At 48.4% G+C, this 19132-nt stretch overlaps 1 protein-coding gene across 1 annotated transcript in view; it reads left to right on the top strand.

The window, feature by feature from the left end:
• Nucleotides 1-19132, top strand: part of LOC125519326 (anthocyanin 3'-O-beta-glucosyltransferase-like) — a 49792-nt gene that overhangs the window by 15385 nt on the left and 15275 nt on the right. Inside the window, exon 3 of the mRNA XM_048684169.1 lies at nucleotides 5166-5188. Coding sequence (XP_048540126.1) covers nucleotides 5166-5188 — 23 coding nt within the window. The remainder of the gene's footprint in view (nucleotides 1-5165; nucleotides 5189-19132) is intronic.

Raw genomic sequence — 19132 nt, 5'->3', positions numbered from 1 at the left:
CAAATATCAAAGCAGCCACCTGGTTGGATAGACGACCCCTCTATCAACACAGAGTGGCATATAACGCCACTCACAATACAACACGCGACCCATGCGAGGGCTCGCACCCAAAGGACATCGCAACAAGATCCATCTATGGACCACGCAAGCGCGCCCCAGCATACAATGCAACACAACAAACATCCGAACAACGCGGTACACCCAGCTATAGGGGTGCCGCACACCCCCTATGTTTCACCGATGAGGTCCTGGACCATGAATTTCCAGAGGGATTCAAGCCCGTAAACATAGAGGCATACGACGGAACAACAGACCCTGGGGTCTGGATTGAGGACTATATCCCTCATATCCATATGGCTCGAGGAGATGATCTCCACGCCATCAAGTACTTACCCCTCAAGCTCAAAGGGCCAGCTCGTCACTGGCTCAAAGGCCTCCCCGAAAGCTCCATTGGAAGTTGGGAACAGCTCGAAGACGCCTTTCGGGCAAATTTTCAAGGGACTTATGTCCGACCTCCGGACGCGGACGATTTGAGCCATATAACTCAACAGCCCAGAGAGTCAGCCCGAAAGCTTTGGAACATGTTTCTTACTAAAAAGAACCAGATTGTCGACTATCCGGACGCTGAAGCCTTGGCAGCTTTCAAGCATAGCGTCCGTGACGAATGGCTCGCCAGACACCTCGGCCAAAATAAGCCGAGAACGATGGCCGCATTAACAAACCTCATGACCCGCTTTTGCGCGGGCGAGGACAACTGGCTAGCCAGATGCAGCACCAGTGACCCCAGTACATTTGAAGTTAGAGATGGAAACGGGAAATCACGGCGCAACAGGAATAACAAACGCCGGAATAAAGAAGACAACACGAAGGGCATGACAGTAAATGCCGGATTCAAAAGCTCTCGACCAGGTCAAAAGCCGCCCCCTAAAGGCACCAGGGATGAACTGTCCAGCCTCAACAAAATTCTGGACCAAGTATGTCTGATCCATAGTACCCCTGGTAAACCTGCTAATCATACCCACAGAGATTGTTGGGTCTTCAAGCAGTCCGGCAAGCTCAACGCCGTACACAAGGGGGAGGATACACCAAGTGAAGATGAGGACGAGCCTCCCAAGCAAGACACTGGGGAACAAAAGAAATTTCCACCAGAAGTCAAAAAAGTAAACATTTTCCACGTGATCAAGGGAAATAATGCGGCACTCCCAGAGAAATATACCCAAGCGCCTGTCACCGCGAAGTCCTGCCACTGGTCGTCTCAACCGATCACTTTCGACCATCGCGATTACTCAGCAAGTATCCGACACGCAGGATGGGCTGCCCTGGTATTAGACCCAGTAATTGGCGGATATCACTTCACACGAGTCTTGATGGACGGCGGCAGTAGCCTAAACCTAATATATCAGGATACAATCCGCAGGATGGGGTTAGACCCAACACAAATTCGCCATAGCAATACTACCTTTAAAGGAGTAATGCCAGGCCCAGGGGCTCATTGTACGGGCTCCCTCCTACTACAGGTTATATTCGGCTCCCCCGATAACTTCCGTTGCGAGCATTTAACCTTCCACATCGCTCCGTTTCAAAGTGGCTATCAAGCACTGCTCGGACGCGAAGCTTTCGCTCGCTTTAATGCAATACCACACTACACCTCCCTCACACTCAAGATGCCCGGTCCACGTGGCATCATTTCAGTGCACGGAAATATCAAGCGATCTCTGCGCGCTGAAGAGATTGAGGCTGCCTTGGCAGCCGCGCACTAAAGGCGCCCGGACCAGCGAAAGCATCCAATAGGTCGTCAAGACATCAGACACAACTAATCGAGTCCGGCGCTGCTACTTATACCGAATAAATGGTCACACCCCTATTTGTCAATACAAGGGGCTCAATGCGCGCAGACAAGTGGCAATTTCTCCTCATCTTGAATTATACATGGTTTCCTTAAAAAACTATCTTTTTGCACGGCAACTTTTTCACCTAAATTCCTCTCTTTTATAGACGATCATCGTGCTACACCCGTCTAGGATACGGCACAACGGAGACACAGGCGCAGACATGCAGCAGGGACCCGCTCCAAGGATTCCTTTTAGATTAAGACCCTGCGTAAACCTTTTTTACTGTCTCTTGTTGATACATATCCACCATTGAGAAGGATGCTGACGTCTTGGCATGTGGCCACGCCAGAACAATGCACGTACCTGGACACAAGGGGCTTCTTACAAAGGCCATTATTTAGGCCCGGTTTATACCACTAAGACCGACTACCTTAGGGAGTGTTCGGCGTCGCGAGTTTGGCCTTATATGCATCAGCTCCGAATCATTGTCTTTGGTCAAATGTTGGGTTTGCCCGGCTCCTGTGTTTTGGAGCCTTATGTTCCACTTTACCGGCTAAGGTAGCACCAGGAGAACTACTACGATTGTGCCCTGGTTCATCCAGACAAGCACCTCTGTAGAGAAAGCCGAAAACTGACTGTCATGATATAGCGTGAGACTGGTCAACCACTCGATGACCTATTGGAATGTTAGGATTCCTCCGCCTTAACGAAGGGCCGTTTTCCGGCCAGGCATGTACGCACCCCGGGATCGGGAAAGTGCGGAGCCACCAAGGGCTATTTAGTAGCCCCACTGTCAAACTCCTATGGCTAAGTGAAAGTGCTAAAGCATTATAGTCCGGTTGCCTCGCTCGCTCCGCTATCACCTCCTTAATAGGACCAAGACGTTGGGTTAAGTGTGAACGCATGTTTTTGCGAGCACCTCCGCATTATATGCATGAGGGTTGAAGCCGACGGCTGCAATCTTTCAGGTTATACACATGTATACATAAATGGCTGCCGAGGAGGCATCATATTACTTTCAGGCAAAAGTATAAAAATAGCCTTATAAAAATTTATAAAAGCATTTCGCTTACAATGAGATTACATATCACTCAAACATAATATTTTTTGAGCACTGGGTCTCTATCAAACGAGCAACCTCAAGAACTTCTTCAAAGTAGTGCTCAGCAGCCCTTCGACCTATGGCCGAATCCCGCGCTGCAATAGTGGTAACATCCATCTCCGCCCAGTATGCTTTAACACGGGCAAAAGCCATCCGTGCGCCCTCTATGCACGCCGACCTCTTCATTGCATTAATGCGCGGCACCATGTCAAGGAACTGCTGCACCAAGCTGAAATAGCTGTTCGGTTTTGACCTTTTCGGCCATAGCTGATCCACAACAGACCTCATGGAGAGTCCGGACAACCTATTTAGTTCGGCCCATTCGGCTAATTGGTCAGTCAATGAAAGTGGACGCTCGAGAGAATGGAATTGTCTCCAAAATAGCTGGTCTACTTCACGGTCCGTCTGACCCTGGAAATACTTGGCCGCATCGGCAGCTCTCGCCGCCAAATCCATATATACATCCTCCGAACTCCACAGCCGATCTAGAGGGGCATACCATGGATCTCCGAACTTCCTCCGCAACATAAAGGATTTCCCAGCTACAATATCCCCGGCTTCCCGCAGATCCTCCTTCTTTGCCCTCATAGCAGAGCAGAGGTCTTTTCTCGTCGCAGCAGCCTTCTCAAGGTCCGATGCCTTCGCTTGGTTTTCCTTTTCAAGAACCCGGCAACGGTCGGCGGCGACTTTTAATTCTATGGCCATCTTGGCCATCTTGTCTCAGCTCTCGCCATGCGCGGCCTTCTCGGCTTGCAACTCTTCGTCCGCCTTCAAGGCAGCCGCATTACCCAACCTCGCTTGGTCCTTGACTCGGGCAAGTTCGGCCCACAAGGCTTCAACAGTGGCAGCTCCATCTGCACTCACAACATATTAAAGATACTGGCATCATGCTGCTCTTCCTATGTGGCATTTACTAGATAATGACACTTACCCTGTGCCTCGTCAATCCTTTTGTTAACAAGCTCGATTTTGGCGTCTGCCGCATCCAACTGCCGTTCTAAATGGGCAAACTCGCTAGTCCGGCTAGCCACCGAAGCTTCCATCACCTGCACATAGAGGCAGTATGGTTATTACCTGGGAATATGATCCTCTGTTCGTCGTTGTTTCCGACGACAACCAGAGTCTCAGGGGCTAGTATCTACACAGGGCACACCTAGCATGTGCAGGACTATCATACATTCTTTTACGTACCTTAAAGCCTGTCAGTAGACTCATAAAAGCTTCATGCAATCCGCTTTCGGCAGACGATATTCTCTCCAGCACCGTATTCATCAGCACACGGTGTTCATCTGAGATGGCCACTCGCCCCATCAATTCCCTCAGAACATCCGATCGCACACTAGACGGTGCCGGACTCTTTTGTTTGCTCTCTTCGGGAGCCGGGCACTGGGAGCTTTGGGGGTCAATGGGATTATCTTCCGGCCTCACCGGACTCGGAGAGGCCCTCTGCGACGACACTTCAGGGTCGCCCGCTTCCGGAGCGGAGGAGTCCGGAGGAGGCGTTTCGCTCTCCATCATCTCTGGAAGAAGATCCCCCGAAGACGAGCTCATTTGAGAGGGGCTAAGGCCCGAACTGCAAAGATATATGCGGTGGTTATTTTCTCAGAAGAAAAAGATGGCATATCTGTACTATTAAAGTATTTCAGGTCACTTACGACTCGCGGGAGAATTGATCTCCCCGCGGACTTTGTGCGGCAACAGCGCCCCCCAAGGTAGGACCCTCTGTGGGAGACTTCTTCTCCCGTTTGGAAGCTTCGGCTTCCGAATCCTCGGGCGCAGTCCTTTTCCTCTTCTGGTCGTCTTCCTTCATGGAGACGCTCGCTCCCTCGGTTAGAATGGGCAGCGTTGGGGGCCCACGTCCACCCGTAATATCCTCCACAGTATCTTCCTTCAAGGGCTCCGGGCAAGGTGCGGTCTGGAACATCTTTTCCAATACCGGATTTTCCAAACCCTCAGGGAGGGGGGCCGAACACCGAATCAACTTCGCCGTTGTTAGCCAGTCCTGGTCAAAAAGCAAACTCTCAGAAATAACTTCGTAACAAAGGAGAGATAGTATGTTCGGCCGGAAGATGCCTTACCTGTTCGGCAGCGCGGTTACTACTCAGGCCCACGTCCTCGGTGATTTCCGGACACTCCACCTGAGGTCCGAAGAATGACTTGTACATCTCCTCGTGCGTCAGGCCGAGAAAATTTTGAATGGCACGCGGTCCCTCGGGATTGAACTCCCACAGGCGAAGAGGCCGGCGTTTGCAAGGTTGGACTTGACGAACCAGCATAACTTGTATTACCGCAACCAAACTGAAATCTCCATTAAAGAGATCTCGAATGCGGCTTTGCAGTATAGGCACGTCCTTGGCTGGACCCCAGCTCAGACCTCTACTGATCCATGACATCAGTTGTGGTGGAGGGCCTGAGCGGAAAACAGGGGCGGCCGCCCACTTGGCACTTCTAGGAGCCGTGATGTAGAACCACTCCTATTGCCACAATTCAGACACCTCTGGGATGGAACCTTTGGGCCATGGAGCTCCCGTCATCTTGCGTATTGAGGCACCTCCACATGCTGCATGTTGCCCCTCGATCATCTTTGGCTTTACTTCAAAGGTCTTGAGCCATAGGCCAAAGTGAGGGCTAACCCGGACGAAGGCCTCGCACACGACAATAAATGTCGTGATATGAAGAAAGGAGTCCGGAGCTAGATCATGGAAGTCTATCCCATAATAAAACATCAAACCCCTGACGGAAGGATCCAGAGCAAGGCCTAGACCTCGGAGGAAGTGGGAAATGAACACGACGTTTTCGTTGGGTTCGGGGGTGGGGACGGCCTTCCCTTGAGGAGGCAGCCGATGCAAGATCTCGGCGGTCAGATATCTGGCCTCCCTCAACTTTTTGATGTCTTCTTCCGTGATGGAGGAAGGCACCCATCGGCCTTGAAGGCTAGATCCGGACATGACTGAAGGTTCGGAGCACCTGACCTGAGCTTTGGGCGTTTGAGCTTGAGGTGGGGGAAGGATTCGATTGAGCACGGGAGGGAAAAATAAAAGCCTTGTCCCTTTATAAAGAGGGTGAATATCAAGCGTCCTCTCTCTGTCCGTTTGGACTTGCCTATAATCTAGGAGTCCTAGAAGCGGTTGGGTTACCCACGCCCGTATTGATGAGAATCCCGGAATAAGGGGACACGATCTCTGCTTTAACAAGACGTGCCAAGGAAACCGCCTCGCATGACGCGCTGAGGTGGGATAATGAAACGACTCGGATAAAGGCTTGGCCGTGGTGTGTCACACTACGGAGTACGTCAGCAGATTAGACTTGTGTAAATATTATTCTCTATGGCAATATGTGGAAACTTATTTTGCAGAGCCGGACACTATATTTGTGTTCAAAATCTTCTATAAAGTACTTGGAGGAGGAACCCGCCTTGCAATGCCGAAGACAATTTGCGCGCCGGACTCGTCGTCATTGAAGCCTGGTTCAGGGGCTACTGAGGGAGTCCTGGATTAGGGGGTGTCCGGATGGCCAGACTATACCTTCAGCCGGACTCATGGACTATGAAGATACAAGATTGAAGACTTCGTCCCGTGTCCGGAAGGGACTTTCCTTAGCGTGGAAGGCAAGCTTGGCGATACGGATATGTAGATCTCCTACCATTGTAACCGACTTTGTGTAACCCTAACCCTCTCCGGTGTCTATATAAACCAGAGGATTTTAGTCCGTAGGACAAGATACAGAACAACAATCATACCACAGGCTAGCTTCTAGGGTTTAGCCTCTCCGATCTCGTGGTATATCTACTCTTGTACTACCCATATCATCAATATTAATCAAGCAGGACGTAGGGTTTTACCTCCATCAAGAGGGCCCGAACCTGGGTAAAACTTCGTGTCCCCTGCCTCCTGTTACAATCCGGCCTAGACGCACAGTTCGGGACCCCCTACCCGAGATCCGCCGGTTTTGACACCGACACTGGACATCGTGGTTCATCCGATGAGATCATCGAGGAGCATGTGGGAGCCAACATGGGTATCCAGATCCCGCTGTTGGTTATTGACCGGATAGTCGTCTCGGTCATGTCTGCGTGTCTCCCTAACCCGTAGGGTCTACACACTTAGGTTCGGTGACGCTAGGGTTGTTGAGATATTAGTATATGGTAACCCGAAAGTTGTTCGGAGTCCCGGATGAGATCCCGGACGTCACGAGGAGTTCCAGAATGGTCCGGAGGTGAAGATTTATATATAGGAAGTCAAGTTTCGGCCATCGGGAAAGTTTCGGGGGCACTCGATATTGTACCGGGACCACCGGAAGGGTCCCGGGGGTCCACCGGGTGGGGCCACCTATCCCGGAGGGCCCCATGGGCTGAAGTGGGAGGGGAACCAGCCCTAGTGGGCTGGTGCGCCCCCCTTGGGCCTTCCCCTGCGCCTAGGGTTGGAAACCCGAGGGGTGGGGGGCGCCCCACTTGGCCTGGGGGGCAAGCCACCCCCTTGGCCGCCGCCCCCCTTGGAGATTGGATCTCCTAGGGCCGGCGCCCCCCCCTAGGGACCCTATATATAGTGGGGGAGGGAGGGCAGCCGCACCCTAGCCCCTGGCCTCACCCTCTCCCTCCCGTGACACTCCTCCCTCTCCATGTGCTTGGCGAAGCCCTGCCGAGATCACCGTTGCTTCCACCACCACGCCGTCATGCTGCTGGATCTTCATCAACCTCTCCTTCCCCCTTGCTGGATCAATTTGGAGGAGACGTCTTCCCAACCGTACGTGTGTTGAACGCAGAGGTGCCGTCCGTTCGACGCTAGGTCATCGGTGATTTGGATCACGACGAGTACGACTCCATCAACCCCGTTCTCTAGAACGCTTCCGCGCGCGATCTACAAGGGTATGTAGATGCACTCCCCTCTCCCTCGTTGCTAGATGACTCCATAGATTGATCTTGGTGATGCGTAGAAAATTTTAAAATTCTGCTACATTCCCTAATAGTGGCATCATGAGCTAGGTCTATGCGTAGTTTCTATGCACGAGTAGAACACAAAGCAGTTGTGGGCGTCGATATTGTCAATTTGCCTGCCGTTACTAGTCTTATGTTGATTCGGCGGCATCGTGGGATGAAGCGGCCCGGACCGACCTTACACGTACGCTAACGTGAGACTGGTTCCACCGATTGACATGCACTAGTTGCATAAGGTGGCTGGCGGGTGTCTGTCTCTCCCACTTTAGTCGGATCGGATTCGATGAAAAGGGTCCTTATGAAGGGTAAATAGAAATTGGCATATCACGTTGTGGTTTTGGCGTTGGTAAGAAACGTTCTTGCTATAAACCTATAGCAGCCACGTAAAAACTTGCAACAACAATTAGAGGACGTCTAACTTGTTTTTGCAGCATGTGCCGTGTCATGTGATATGGCCAAAAGGATGTGATGAATGATATATGTGATGTATGAGATTGATCATGTTCTTGTAATAGAAATCATGACTTGCATGTCAATGAGTATGACAACCGGCAGGAGCCATAGGAGTTTTCTTAATTTATTTATGACCTGCGTGTCAACATAAACGTCATGTAATTACTTTACTTTATTGCTAAAGCATTAGCCGTAGTAGTAGAAGTAATAGTCGACGAGACAACTTCAAGAAGACACGATGATGGAGATCATGATGATGGAGATCATGGTGTCATGCCGGTGACAACGATGATCATGAAGCCCCGAAGATGGAGATCAAAAGGAGCAAACGATATTGGCCATATCATGTCACTATTTGATTGCATGTGATGTTTATCATGTTCTACATCTTATTTGCTTAGAACGACGGTAGCTTAAATAAGATGATCCCTCGTAATAATTTCAAGAAAGTGTTCCCCCTAACTATGCACCGTTGCGAAGGTTCGTTGTTTCGAAGCACCAAGTGATGATCGGGTGTGATAGACTCTAACATTTGAATACAATAGGTGTAAGCCAGATTTACACACGCAATACACTTAGGTTGACATGACGAGCCTAGCATGTACAGACATGGCCTCGGAACACAGAAGACCGAAAGGTCGACCATGAGTCGTATAGAAGATACGATCAACATGAAGATGTTCACCGATGTTGACTAGTCCGTCTCACGTGATGATCGGACACGGCCTAGTCAACTCGGATCATGTTTCACTTAGATGACTAGAGGGATGTCTATCTGAGTGGGAGTTCATTGAATAATTTGATTAGATGAACTTAATTATCATGAACTTAGTCTAAAATCTTTACACTATGTCTTGTAGATCAAATGGCCCATGCTAATGTTGCCCTCAACTTCAACGCGTTCCTAGAGAAAACCAAGCTGAAAGATGATGGCAGCAACTATATGGACTGGGTCCGGAACCTGAGGATCATCCTCATAGCTGCCAAGAAAGATTATGTCCTAGAAGCACCGCTAGGTGACGCACCCATCCCAGAGAACCAAGACGTTATGAAGGCTTGGCAGTCACGTGCTGATGATTACTCCCTCGTCCAGTGTGGCATGCTTTACAGCTTAGAACCGGGGCTCCAAAAGCGTTTTGAGAGACACGGAGCATATGAGATGTTCGAAGAGCTGAAAATGGTTTTCCAAGCTCATGCCCGGGTCGAGAGATATGAAGTATCCGACAAGTTCTTCAGCTGTTAGATGGAGGAAAATAGTTCTGTCAGTGAGCACATACTCAAAATGTCTGGGTTGCATAACCGCTTGACTCAGCTGGGAGTTAATCTCCCGGATGACGCGGTCATTGACAGAATCCTTCAGTCGCTTCCACCAAGCTACAAGAGCTTTGTGATGAACTTCAATTTGCAGGGGATGGAAAAGACCATTCCTGAGGTATATTCAACACTGAAATCAGCGGAGGTGGAAATAAACAAGGAACATCAAGTGTTGATGGTGAATAAAACCACTAAGTTCAAGAAAGGCAAGGGTAAGAAGAACTTCAAGAAGGACATAAAGGGAGTTGCCACACCCGGTAAGCAAGCTGCCGGGAAGAAGCCAAAGAATGGACCCAAGCCCGAGGCTGAGTGTTTTTATTGCAAGGGAAGTGGTCACTGGAAGCGGAACTGCCCCAAATACTTAGCGGACAAGAAGGCCAGCAACACTAAAGGTATATGTGATATACATGTAATTGATGTGTACCTTACCAGTACTCGTAGTAGCTCCTGGGTATTTGATATCGGTGCAGTTGCTCACATTTGTAACTCAAAGCAGGAGCTGCGGAATAAGCGGAGACTAGTGAAGGACGAGGTGACGATGCGCGTCGGGAATGGTTCCAAGGTCGATGTGATCGCCGTCGGCACGCTACCTCTACATTTACCTACGGGATTAGTTTTAAGCCTCAATAATTGTTATTTAGTGCCAGCTTTGAGCATGAACATTGTATCAGGATCTCGTTTAATTCGTGATGGCTACTCATTTAAATCCGAGAATAATTGTTGTTCTATTTATATGAGAGATATGTTTTATGGTCATGCTCCGCTGGTGAATGGTTTATTCTTAATGAATCTCGAGTGTAATGTTACACATATTCATAGTGTGAACACCAAAAGATGTAAGGTTGATAACGATAGTCCCACATACTTGTGGCACTGCCGCCTTGGTCACATAGGTGTCAAACGCATGAAGAAGCTCCATGCCAATGGAATTTTGGAGTCTCTTGATTACGAATCATTTGACACGTGCGAACCATGCCTCATGGGTAAAATGACCAAGACTTCGTTCTCAGGAACAATGGAGCGAGCAGCCAACTTATTGGAAATCATACATACTGATGTGTGCGGTCCAATGAGTGTTGAGGCTCGCGGTGGCTATCGTTATGTTCTCACCCTCACTGATGACTTGAGTAGATATGGGTATCTCTACTTAATGAAACACAAGTCTGAGACCTTTGAAAAGTTCAAGGAATTTCAGAGTGAGGTTGAGAATCAACGTGACAGGAAAATCAAGTTCTCGCGATCAGATCGTGGGGGAGAATACTTGAGTCACGAATTTGGCACGCACTTAAGAAAATGTGGAATAGTTTCACAACTCACGCCGCCTGGAACACCTCAGCGAAATGGTGTGTCCGAACGTCATAATCACACTCTATTGGATATGGTGCGATCTATGATGTCTCTTACCGATCTACCACCGTCATTTTGGGGCTATGCTTTAGAGACTGCCGCATTCACTTTAAATAGGGCTCCGCGAAATCCGTTGAGACGACACCGTATGAATTATGGTTTGGGAAGAAACCTAAGCTGTCATTTCTAAAAGTTTGGGGATGCGATGCTTATGTCAAGAAACTTCAACATGAAAAGCTCGAACCCAAATCGGAAAAATGCGTCTTCATAGGATACCCTAAAGAAACTATTGGGTATACCTTCTACCTCAGATCCGAAGGCAAGATCTTTGTTGCCAAGAATGGGTCCTTTCTAGAGAAAGAGTTTCTCTCGTAAGAAATAAGTGGGAGGAAAGTAGAACTTGATGAAGTATTACCTCTTGAACCGGTAAGTGGCGCAGCTCAAGAAAATGTTCGTGAGGTGCCTACACCAACTAGAGAGGAAGTTAATGATGATGATCATGAAACTTCAGATCAAGTTGCTACTGAAGTTCGTAGGTCCACGAGGACACATTCCGCACCAGAGTGGTACGGCAACCCTATCTTGGAAATCATGTTGTTAGACAACGGTGAACCTTCGAACTATGAAGAAGCGATGGCAGGCCCGGATTCTGACAAATGGCTGGAAGCCATGAAATCCGAGATAGGATCCATGTATGAAAACGAAGTATGGACTTTGACTGACTTGCCCGTTGATCGGCGAGCCATCGGAAATAAATGGATCTTTAAGAAGAAGACAGACGCGGATGGTAATGTAACCATCTATAAAGCTCGGCTTGTCGCTAACGGTTATCGACAAGTTCAAGGGGTTGACTACGATGAGAATTTTTCACCCGTAGCAAAGCTGAAGTCCGTCCGAATCATGTTAGCAATTGCTGCATTCTATGATTATGAGATATGGCAAATGGACGTCAAAACGGCATTCCTTAATGGTTTCCTTAAGGAAGAATTGTATATGATGCACCCAGATGGTTTTGTCGATCCTAAGAATGCTGACAAGGTGTGCAAGCTCCAACGCTCGATTTATGGGCTGGTGCAAGCATCTCGGAGTTGGAACATTCGTTTTGATGAGATGATCAAAGCGTTTGGTTTATGCAGACTTATGGAGAAGCCTGCATTTACAAGAAAGTGAGTGGGAGCTCTGTAGCATTTCTCATATTGTATGTGGATGACATACTATTGATGGGAAATGATATAGAATTCTTGGAAAGCATAAAAGCCTACTTGAACAAGTGTTTTTCAATGAAGGATCTCTGAGAAGCTGCTTATATATTAGGCATCAAGATCTATAGAGATAGATCGAGACGCCTCATTGGTCTTTCACAGAGTACGTACCTTGACAAGATATTGAAGAAGTTCAAAATGGATCAGTCAAAGAAGGGGTTCTTGCCTGTATTGCAAGGTACAAGATTGAGCACGGCTCAATGCCCGACCACAGTAGAAGATAGAGAAAAGATGAGTGTCGTCCCCTATGCCTCGGCCATAGGGTCTATCATGTATGCCATGCTGTGTACTAGACCTGATGTAAACCTTGCCATAATTTTGGTAGGAAGGTACCAAAGTAATCCCGGCATGGAACACTGGACAGCGGTCAAGAATATCCTGAAGTACCTGAAAAGGACTATGGATATGTTTCTCGTTTATGGAGGTGACGAAGAGCTCGTTGTAAAGGGTTACGTCGATGCTAGCTTCGACACAGATCTGGATGACTCTAAGTCACAAACCGGATACATGTATATTTTGAATGGTGGGGCAGTAAGCTGGTGCAGTTGCAAGCGAAGCGTTGTGGCGGGATCTACATGTGAAGCGGAGTACATGGCAGCCTCGGAGGCAGCACAAGAAGCAATCTGGGTGAAGGAGTTCATTACCGACCTAGGAGTCATACCCAATGCGTCGGGCCCGATGACTCTCTTCTGTGACAACACTGGAGCTATTGCCCTTGCCAAGGAGCCCAGGTTTCACAGGAAGACCAGGCATATCAAGCGTCGCTTCAACTCCATTCGTGAAAGTGTTCAAAATGGAGACATAGATATTAGTACAGTACATATGGACCTGAATGTGGCAGATCCGTTGACTAAACCTCTCCCTAGAGCAAAACATGATCAACACCAGAACTGCATGGGTGTTCGATTCATCACAATGTAACTAGCCTATTGACTCTAGTGCAAGTGGGAGACTGTTGGAAATATGCCCTAGAGGCAATAATAAAATGGTTATTATTATATTTCTTTGTTCATGATAATTGTCTATTGTTCATGCTATAATTGTGTTATCCGAAAATCATAATACATGTGTGAATACATAGACCACAACACGTCCCTAGTGAGCCTCTAGTTGACTTGCTCGTTGATCAAAAGATAGTCATGGTTTCCTGACTATGGACATTGGATGTCATTGATAACGGGATCACATCATTAGGAGAATGATGTAATGGACAAGACCCAATCCTAAGCATAGCTCAAAGATCGTGTAGTTCGTTTGCTATAGCTTTTCCGAATGTCAAGTATCATTTCCTTAGACCATGAGATTGTGCAACTCCCGGATACCGTAGGAGTGCTTTGGGTGTGGCAAACGTCACAACGTAACTGGGTGACTATAAAGGTACACTACAGGTATCTCCGAAAGTGTTTGTTGGGTTGGCACGAATCGAGACTGGGATTTGTCACTCCGTATGACGGAGAGGTATCTCTGGGCCCACTTGGTAATGCATCATCATAATGAGCTCAATGTGACCAAGTGGTTGATCACGGGATCATGCATTACGGTACGAGTAAAGTGACTTGCCGGTAACGAGATTGAACGAGGTATTGGGATACCGATGATCGAGTCTCGGGCAAGTAACGTACCGATTGACAAAGGGAATTGTATATGGATTGATTGAATCCTCGACATCATGGTTCATCCGATGAGATCATCGAGGAGCATGTGGGAGCCAACATGGGTATCCAGATCCCGCTATTGGTTATTGACCGGATAGTCGTCTCGGTCATGTCTGCGTGTCTCCCGAACCCGTAGGGTCTACACACTTAAGGTTCGGTGACGCTAGGGTTGTTGAGATATTAGTATATGGTAACCCGAAAGTTGTTCGGAGTCCCGGATGAGATCCCAAATGTCACAAGGAGTTCCGAAAAGGTCCGAAGGTGAAGATTTATGTATAGGAAGTCAAGTTTCGGCCATCGGGAAAGTTTCGGGGCACTCGGTATTGTACCGGGACCACCGGAAGGGTCCCAGGGGTCCACCGGGTGGGGCCACCTATCCCGGAGGGCCGCATGGGCTGAAGTGGGAGGGGAACCAGCCCTAGTGGGCTGGTGCGCCCCCCTTGGGCCTTCCCCTGCAACTAGGGTTGGAAACCCTAAGGGTGGGGGGCGCCCCACTTGGCTTGGGGGGCAAGCCACCCCCTTGGCCGGCGCCCCCCTTGGAGATTGGATCTCCTAGGGCCGGCGCTCCCCTAGGGACCCTATATATAGTGGGGGGAGGGAGGGCAGCCGCACCCTAGCCCCTGGCCTCTCCCTCTCCCTCTCGTGACACTCCTCCCTCTCCCTGTGCTTGGCGAAGCCCTGCCGAGATCACCGTTGCTTCCACCACCACGCCGTCGTGCTGCTGGATCTTCATCAACCTCTCCTTCCCCCTTGCTGGATCATGTTGGAGGAGACGTCTTCCCAACCATACGTGTGTTGAATGCGGAGGTGCCGTCCGTTCGGCGCTAGGTCATCGGTGATTTGGATCACGACGAGTACAACTCCATCAACCCCGTTCTCTTGAACGCTTCCGCGCGCAATCTACAAGGGTATGTAGATGCACTCCTCTCTCCCTCGTTGCTAGATGACTCCATAGATTGATCTTGGTGATGCGTAGAAAATTTTAAAATTATGCTACGTTCCCCAACACAGGCGAGAGTTCAGGCGAGGCCATGGTAGGCCTGGCCGACCCAGGTGAGAGGGGCGGCAGGGACATACGGGCGGGCGACGGAGGCGATGAAGGAGGCGAGGCCGGGCGTGGAGACGATGACAAGGATTGCTCGAGCCGCCCAGGTGAGGCCATCGGAGATGTGGGCCGTGCCTCGTCTGGTGTGGGCCGGGCCTCGGCTGACACCGGCCCAGGTACGGAGGCCAGGGCCGGTCCAGTTGCATGGGCGGGCGTGGCTCCAGAGACGGGGTCGACGACGGGAGTCGGTGCATGCACGTGCACCGACCGATCAACATGCGTCACATGAGTTGCATCTAGAAGTAGTTCCAGGCGAGCACCACGTCCAATACCTGCACCATGGTTAGGTAACAACACAGGCGAATATGCAACATCTTCAAATTGGCCAAGCATAATAGGAGATGAATGCATAGATGGAGGTGTGGCGGGTTGCTGCGGCATGGCGGAAAAGGGGAAGACGTTCTCATCAAAGACAACATCCTGGGATATGTAGACACGATTTGTTGGCACATGAAGGCACTTGTAGCCTTTATGAAGAGAACTATAACCCAGAAACACACATTTCTTAGACCGAAATTCAAGCTTTCTATGATTATATGGACGAAGATGGGGCCAACATGCACACCCGAACACCTTAAAGAAGCTATAGTCAGGAGTTTCATGTAAAAGGAGCTCAATAGGAGTTTTCATATTAAGGACATGCGTAGGTAGTCAGTTAATAAGAAAACATGTTGTAGCAAAGGCATCGCTCCAAAAGCGAAAGGGTACAGAAGCGTGAGCTAGGAGTGTGAGTCTGGTCTCAACTACATGTCGATGCTTGCGCTCAACAGTGTCGTTCTGCTGATGTGTATGAGGACATGATAAACGATGAGAGATGCCAAGCTTATTAAAGAAAGTGTTGAGGTTGTGATATTCGCCCCCCCAATCGGACTGAACATGGATAATTTTATGCTTGAGAAGACGTTCTACATGCACTTGAAACTGAATGACTATATCAAACACATCAGATTTTCGCTTAAGAAGATAAAGCCAGGTAAAGCGAGTATAGGCATCAATAAAGCTACCATAATAGTTGTGACCACTCATAGATGTTTGGGCGGGACCCCATACATCAGAAAACACAAGTTCAAGAGGACTCGTTACTTGACAAGTAGAAGAAACAAATGGTAACTGATGACTCTTGCCTTGTTGACAGGCATCACACACGGACATCTCCTTATTGCTAGACTCGATAGGCAGCTCATGGCGGTGAAGTATATGGCAAACTATGTGAGTGGCAGGGTGACCAAGGCGAGAGTGCCACTGGGATGGCGACACACGAACACCACTGAAGACGCGTGGGGCGGATGGATCCTCCAAGCGGTATAGGCCATGGCTGAGGCGACCTCTAAGCAGAATTTCCCGGGTGGCTCGGTCCTTAACAAAAAGATCAAACGGGTGAAATTCACATAGGACATTGTTATCAAGAGTGAGCTTTGGAACAGATAACAGACTAAGAGTCACCGAGGGGACCTGTAAAATATTACGAAGATGAAGCTGCCTAGATGGATGACTAGTTAAGAGAGATGTTTGACCAATGTGAGAGATGGGCATACCTACACCGTTGGCGGTGTGAACCTTGTCGTGACCATAGTATGGCTGGTGGGTGGACAACTTGTCGATCTCGTTCGTCATATGATTCGTGGCACCGGTGTCCATATACCACGCAGGATCAATCGGGAATGACGGTGTAAAGCCGTGTTCGACACGTGTATCCTTGCCCTTGGCGGCAACATGAGCAGCAGGAGGGCCAAAATCCGCCATGGCAAATTGATGCTCATTACCTTTTCCATCATTATCAATACCCAGGAAGCTCCATTGAAACCGCTTGTGGCACTTAGAGGCGAGATGCCTCTCACGCCCGCAGAGCTGGCACCACACGGGGCCTCCGCCCGAGGATGGCGCCGGGGGTTGGCGACCCGGGCAGGCGACGAAGGTGCAAGGGGGTGTGATACGTCTCCAACGTATCTATAATTTTTTGATTGCTCCATGCTATATTATCTACTGTTTTGGACTATATTGGGCTTTATTTTCCACTTTTATATTATTTTTGGGACTAACCTATTAACCGGAGGCCCAGCCCAGAATTGTTGTTTTTTGCCTATTTCAGTATTTCGGAGAAACAGAATATCAAACGGAGTCCAAACGGAATAAAACCTTCGGGAACGTGATTTTCTCACCGAATGTGATCCAGGAGACTTGGACCCTACTCCAAGGAGTCAAAGAGGCGGTCACGAGGGTGGGGGGCACGCCCCCCTGCCTCGTGGGCCCCTCGGTGCTCCACCGACGTACTCCTTCCTCCTATATATACCTACGTACCCCCCAAACGATCAGAAGAGGAGACAAAAACCTAATTCCACCGCCGCAACTTTCTGTATCCATGAGATCCCATCTTGGGGCCTGTTCCAGAGCTCCGCCGGAGAGGGCCGTCATCACGGAGGGCTTCTACATCATCATAGCCCCTCCGATGAAGTGTGAGTAGTTTACCTCAGACCTTCGGGTCCATAGTTAGTAGCTAGATGGCTTCTTCTCTCTTTTTGGATCTCAATACAAAGTTCTCCCCCTCTCTTGTGGAGATCTATTCGATGTAATCTTCTTCTTTTTGCGGTGTGTTTGTTGAGACCGATGAATTGTGGGTTTATGATCAAGTCTATCTGTGAATAATATTGGAATCTTCTCTGAATTCTTTTATGTATGATTGGTTATCTTTGCAAGTCTCTTCGAATTATCCGTTTGGTTTGGCCAACTAGATTGGTAGTTCTTGCCATGGGAGAAGTGCTTAGCTTTGGGTTCGATCTTGTGGTGTCATTTCCCAGTGACAGAAGGGGCAGCAAGGCACGTATTGTATCATTGCCATCGAGGATAACAAGATGGGGTTTATTTCATATTGCATGAATTTATCTCTCTACATCATGTCATCTTGCTTAAAGCGTTACTCTGTTTTTAACTTAATACTCTAGATGCATGCTGGATAGTGGTCGATGAGTGGAGTAATAGTAGTAGATGCAGAATCGTTTCGGTCTACTTGTCACGGACGTGATGCCTATATACATGATCATGCCTAGATATTCTCATAACTATGCTCAATTCTGTCAATTGCTCAACAGTAATTTGTTCACCCACCGTAGAATACTTATGCTCTTGAGAGAAGCCACTAGTGAAACCTATGGCCCCCGGGTCTATTCTTATCATATCAATCTCCATCACTTTAATCTTGCTTTGCTTTTTTACTTTGCCTTTACTTTTTACTTTGCATCTCTATACCAAAAATACCAAAAATATTATATCTATCAGATCTCACTCTCGTAAGTGACTGTGAAGGGATTGACAACCCCTAATCGCGTTGGTTGCGAGTAGCTATCGTTTTGTGCAGGTACGAGGGACTTGAGCGTGGCCTTGTACTGGATTGATACCTTGGTTCTCAAAAACTGAGGGAAATACTTATGCTACTCTGCTGCATCATCCCTTCCTCTTCGGGGAAATCCAACGCAAGCTCAAGAGGTAGCAAGAAGAATTTCTGGCGCTGTAGCCGGGGAGTCTACGCAAAAGTCAACATACCAAGTACCCATCACAATCCCTATCTCTCGCATTACATTATTTGCCATTTGCCTCTCGTTTTCCTCTCCCCCACTTCACCCTTGCCGTTTTATTTGCCCTCTCTTTCCCAATCTCCTTCTCCTTCTCTTTCTCCGTTTTCCTTTTTCTCGCTTGCTTGTCGTCATGGCTAGTCTCATATCTTCTCCATTGTCTCCCGAGAATGAAGTTCTAAATTTTAAACAAAGGGAGGGAGAAAATCTAAAGGATGCTTGGTATAGAATTTGCAATGCTCAAAATAGATCTACCAGGAAGCAATCTACTTCAGTTCTTCTCCGCAATTTTTATGTAGGTGTTAATCCTTGGTATAGATATATCCTCGATACCATTACCGGAGGGAACTTCTTGGGTAGCCATACTTTTGATTATTATAATGCTATGTTAGATTTATTTGGCTCACCACCTCTTTTGGTTAATGGAACCATGTTAACTTTGGAGCATGTTATGCAAAGACTTGAAATTATTGAAAATAAAGTTGCTACTATTGAATTAATTGCAAATCTACATAAAAAGATCCACAATCAAATTACCCAATATGGATCTAAGGTAGGAATGA

The sequence above is a fragment of the Triticum urartu genome, chromosome 7 (genome assembly GCF_003073215.2).
Source record: "Triticum urartu cultivar G1812 chromosome 7, Tu2.1, whole genome shotgun sequence".
NCBI classification, from domain to species: domain Eukaryota; kingdom Viridiplantae; phylum Streptophyta; class Magnoliopsida; order Poales; family Poaceae; genus Triticum; species Triticum urartu.
This window is presented reverse-complemented; position numbering and strand designations above follow the sequence as displayed.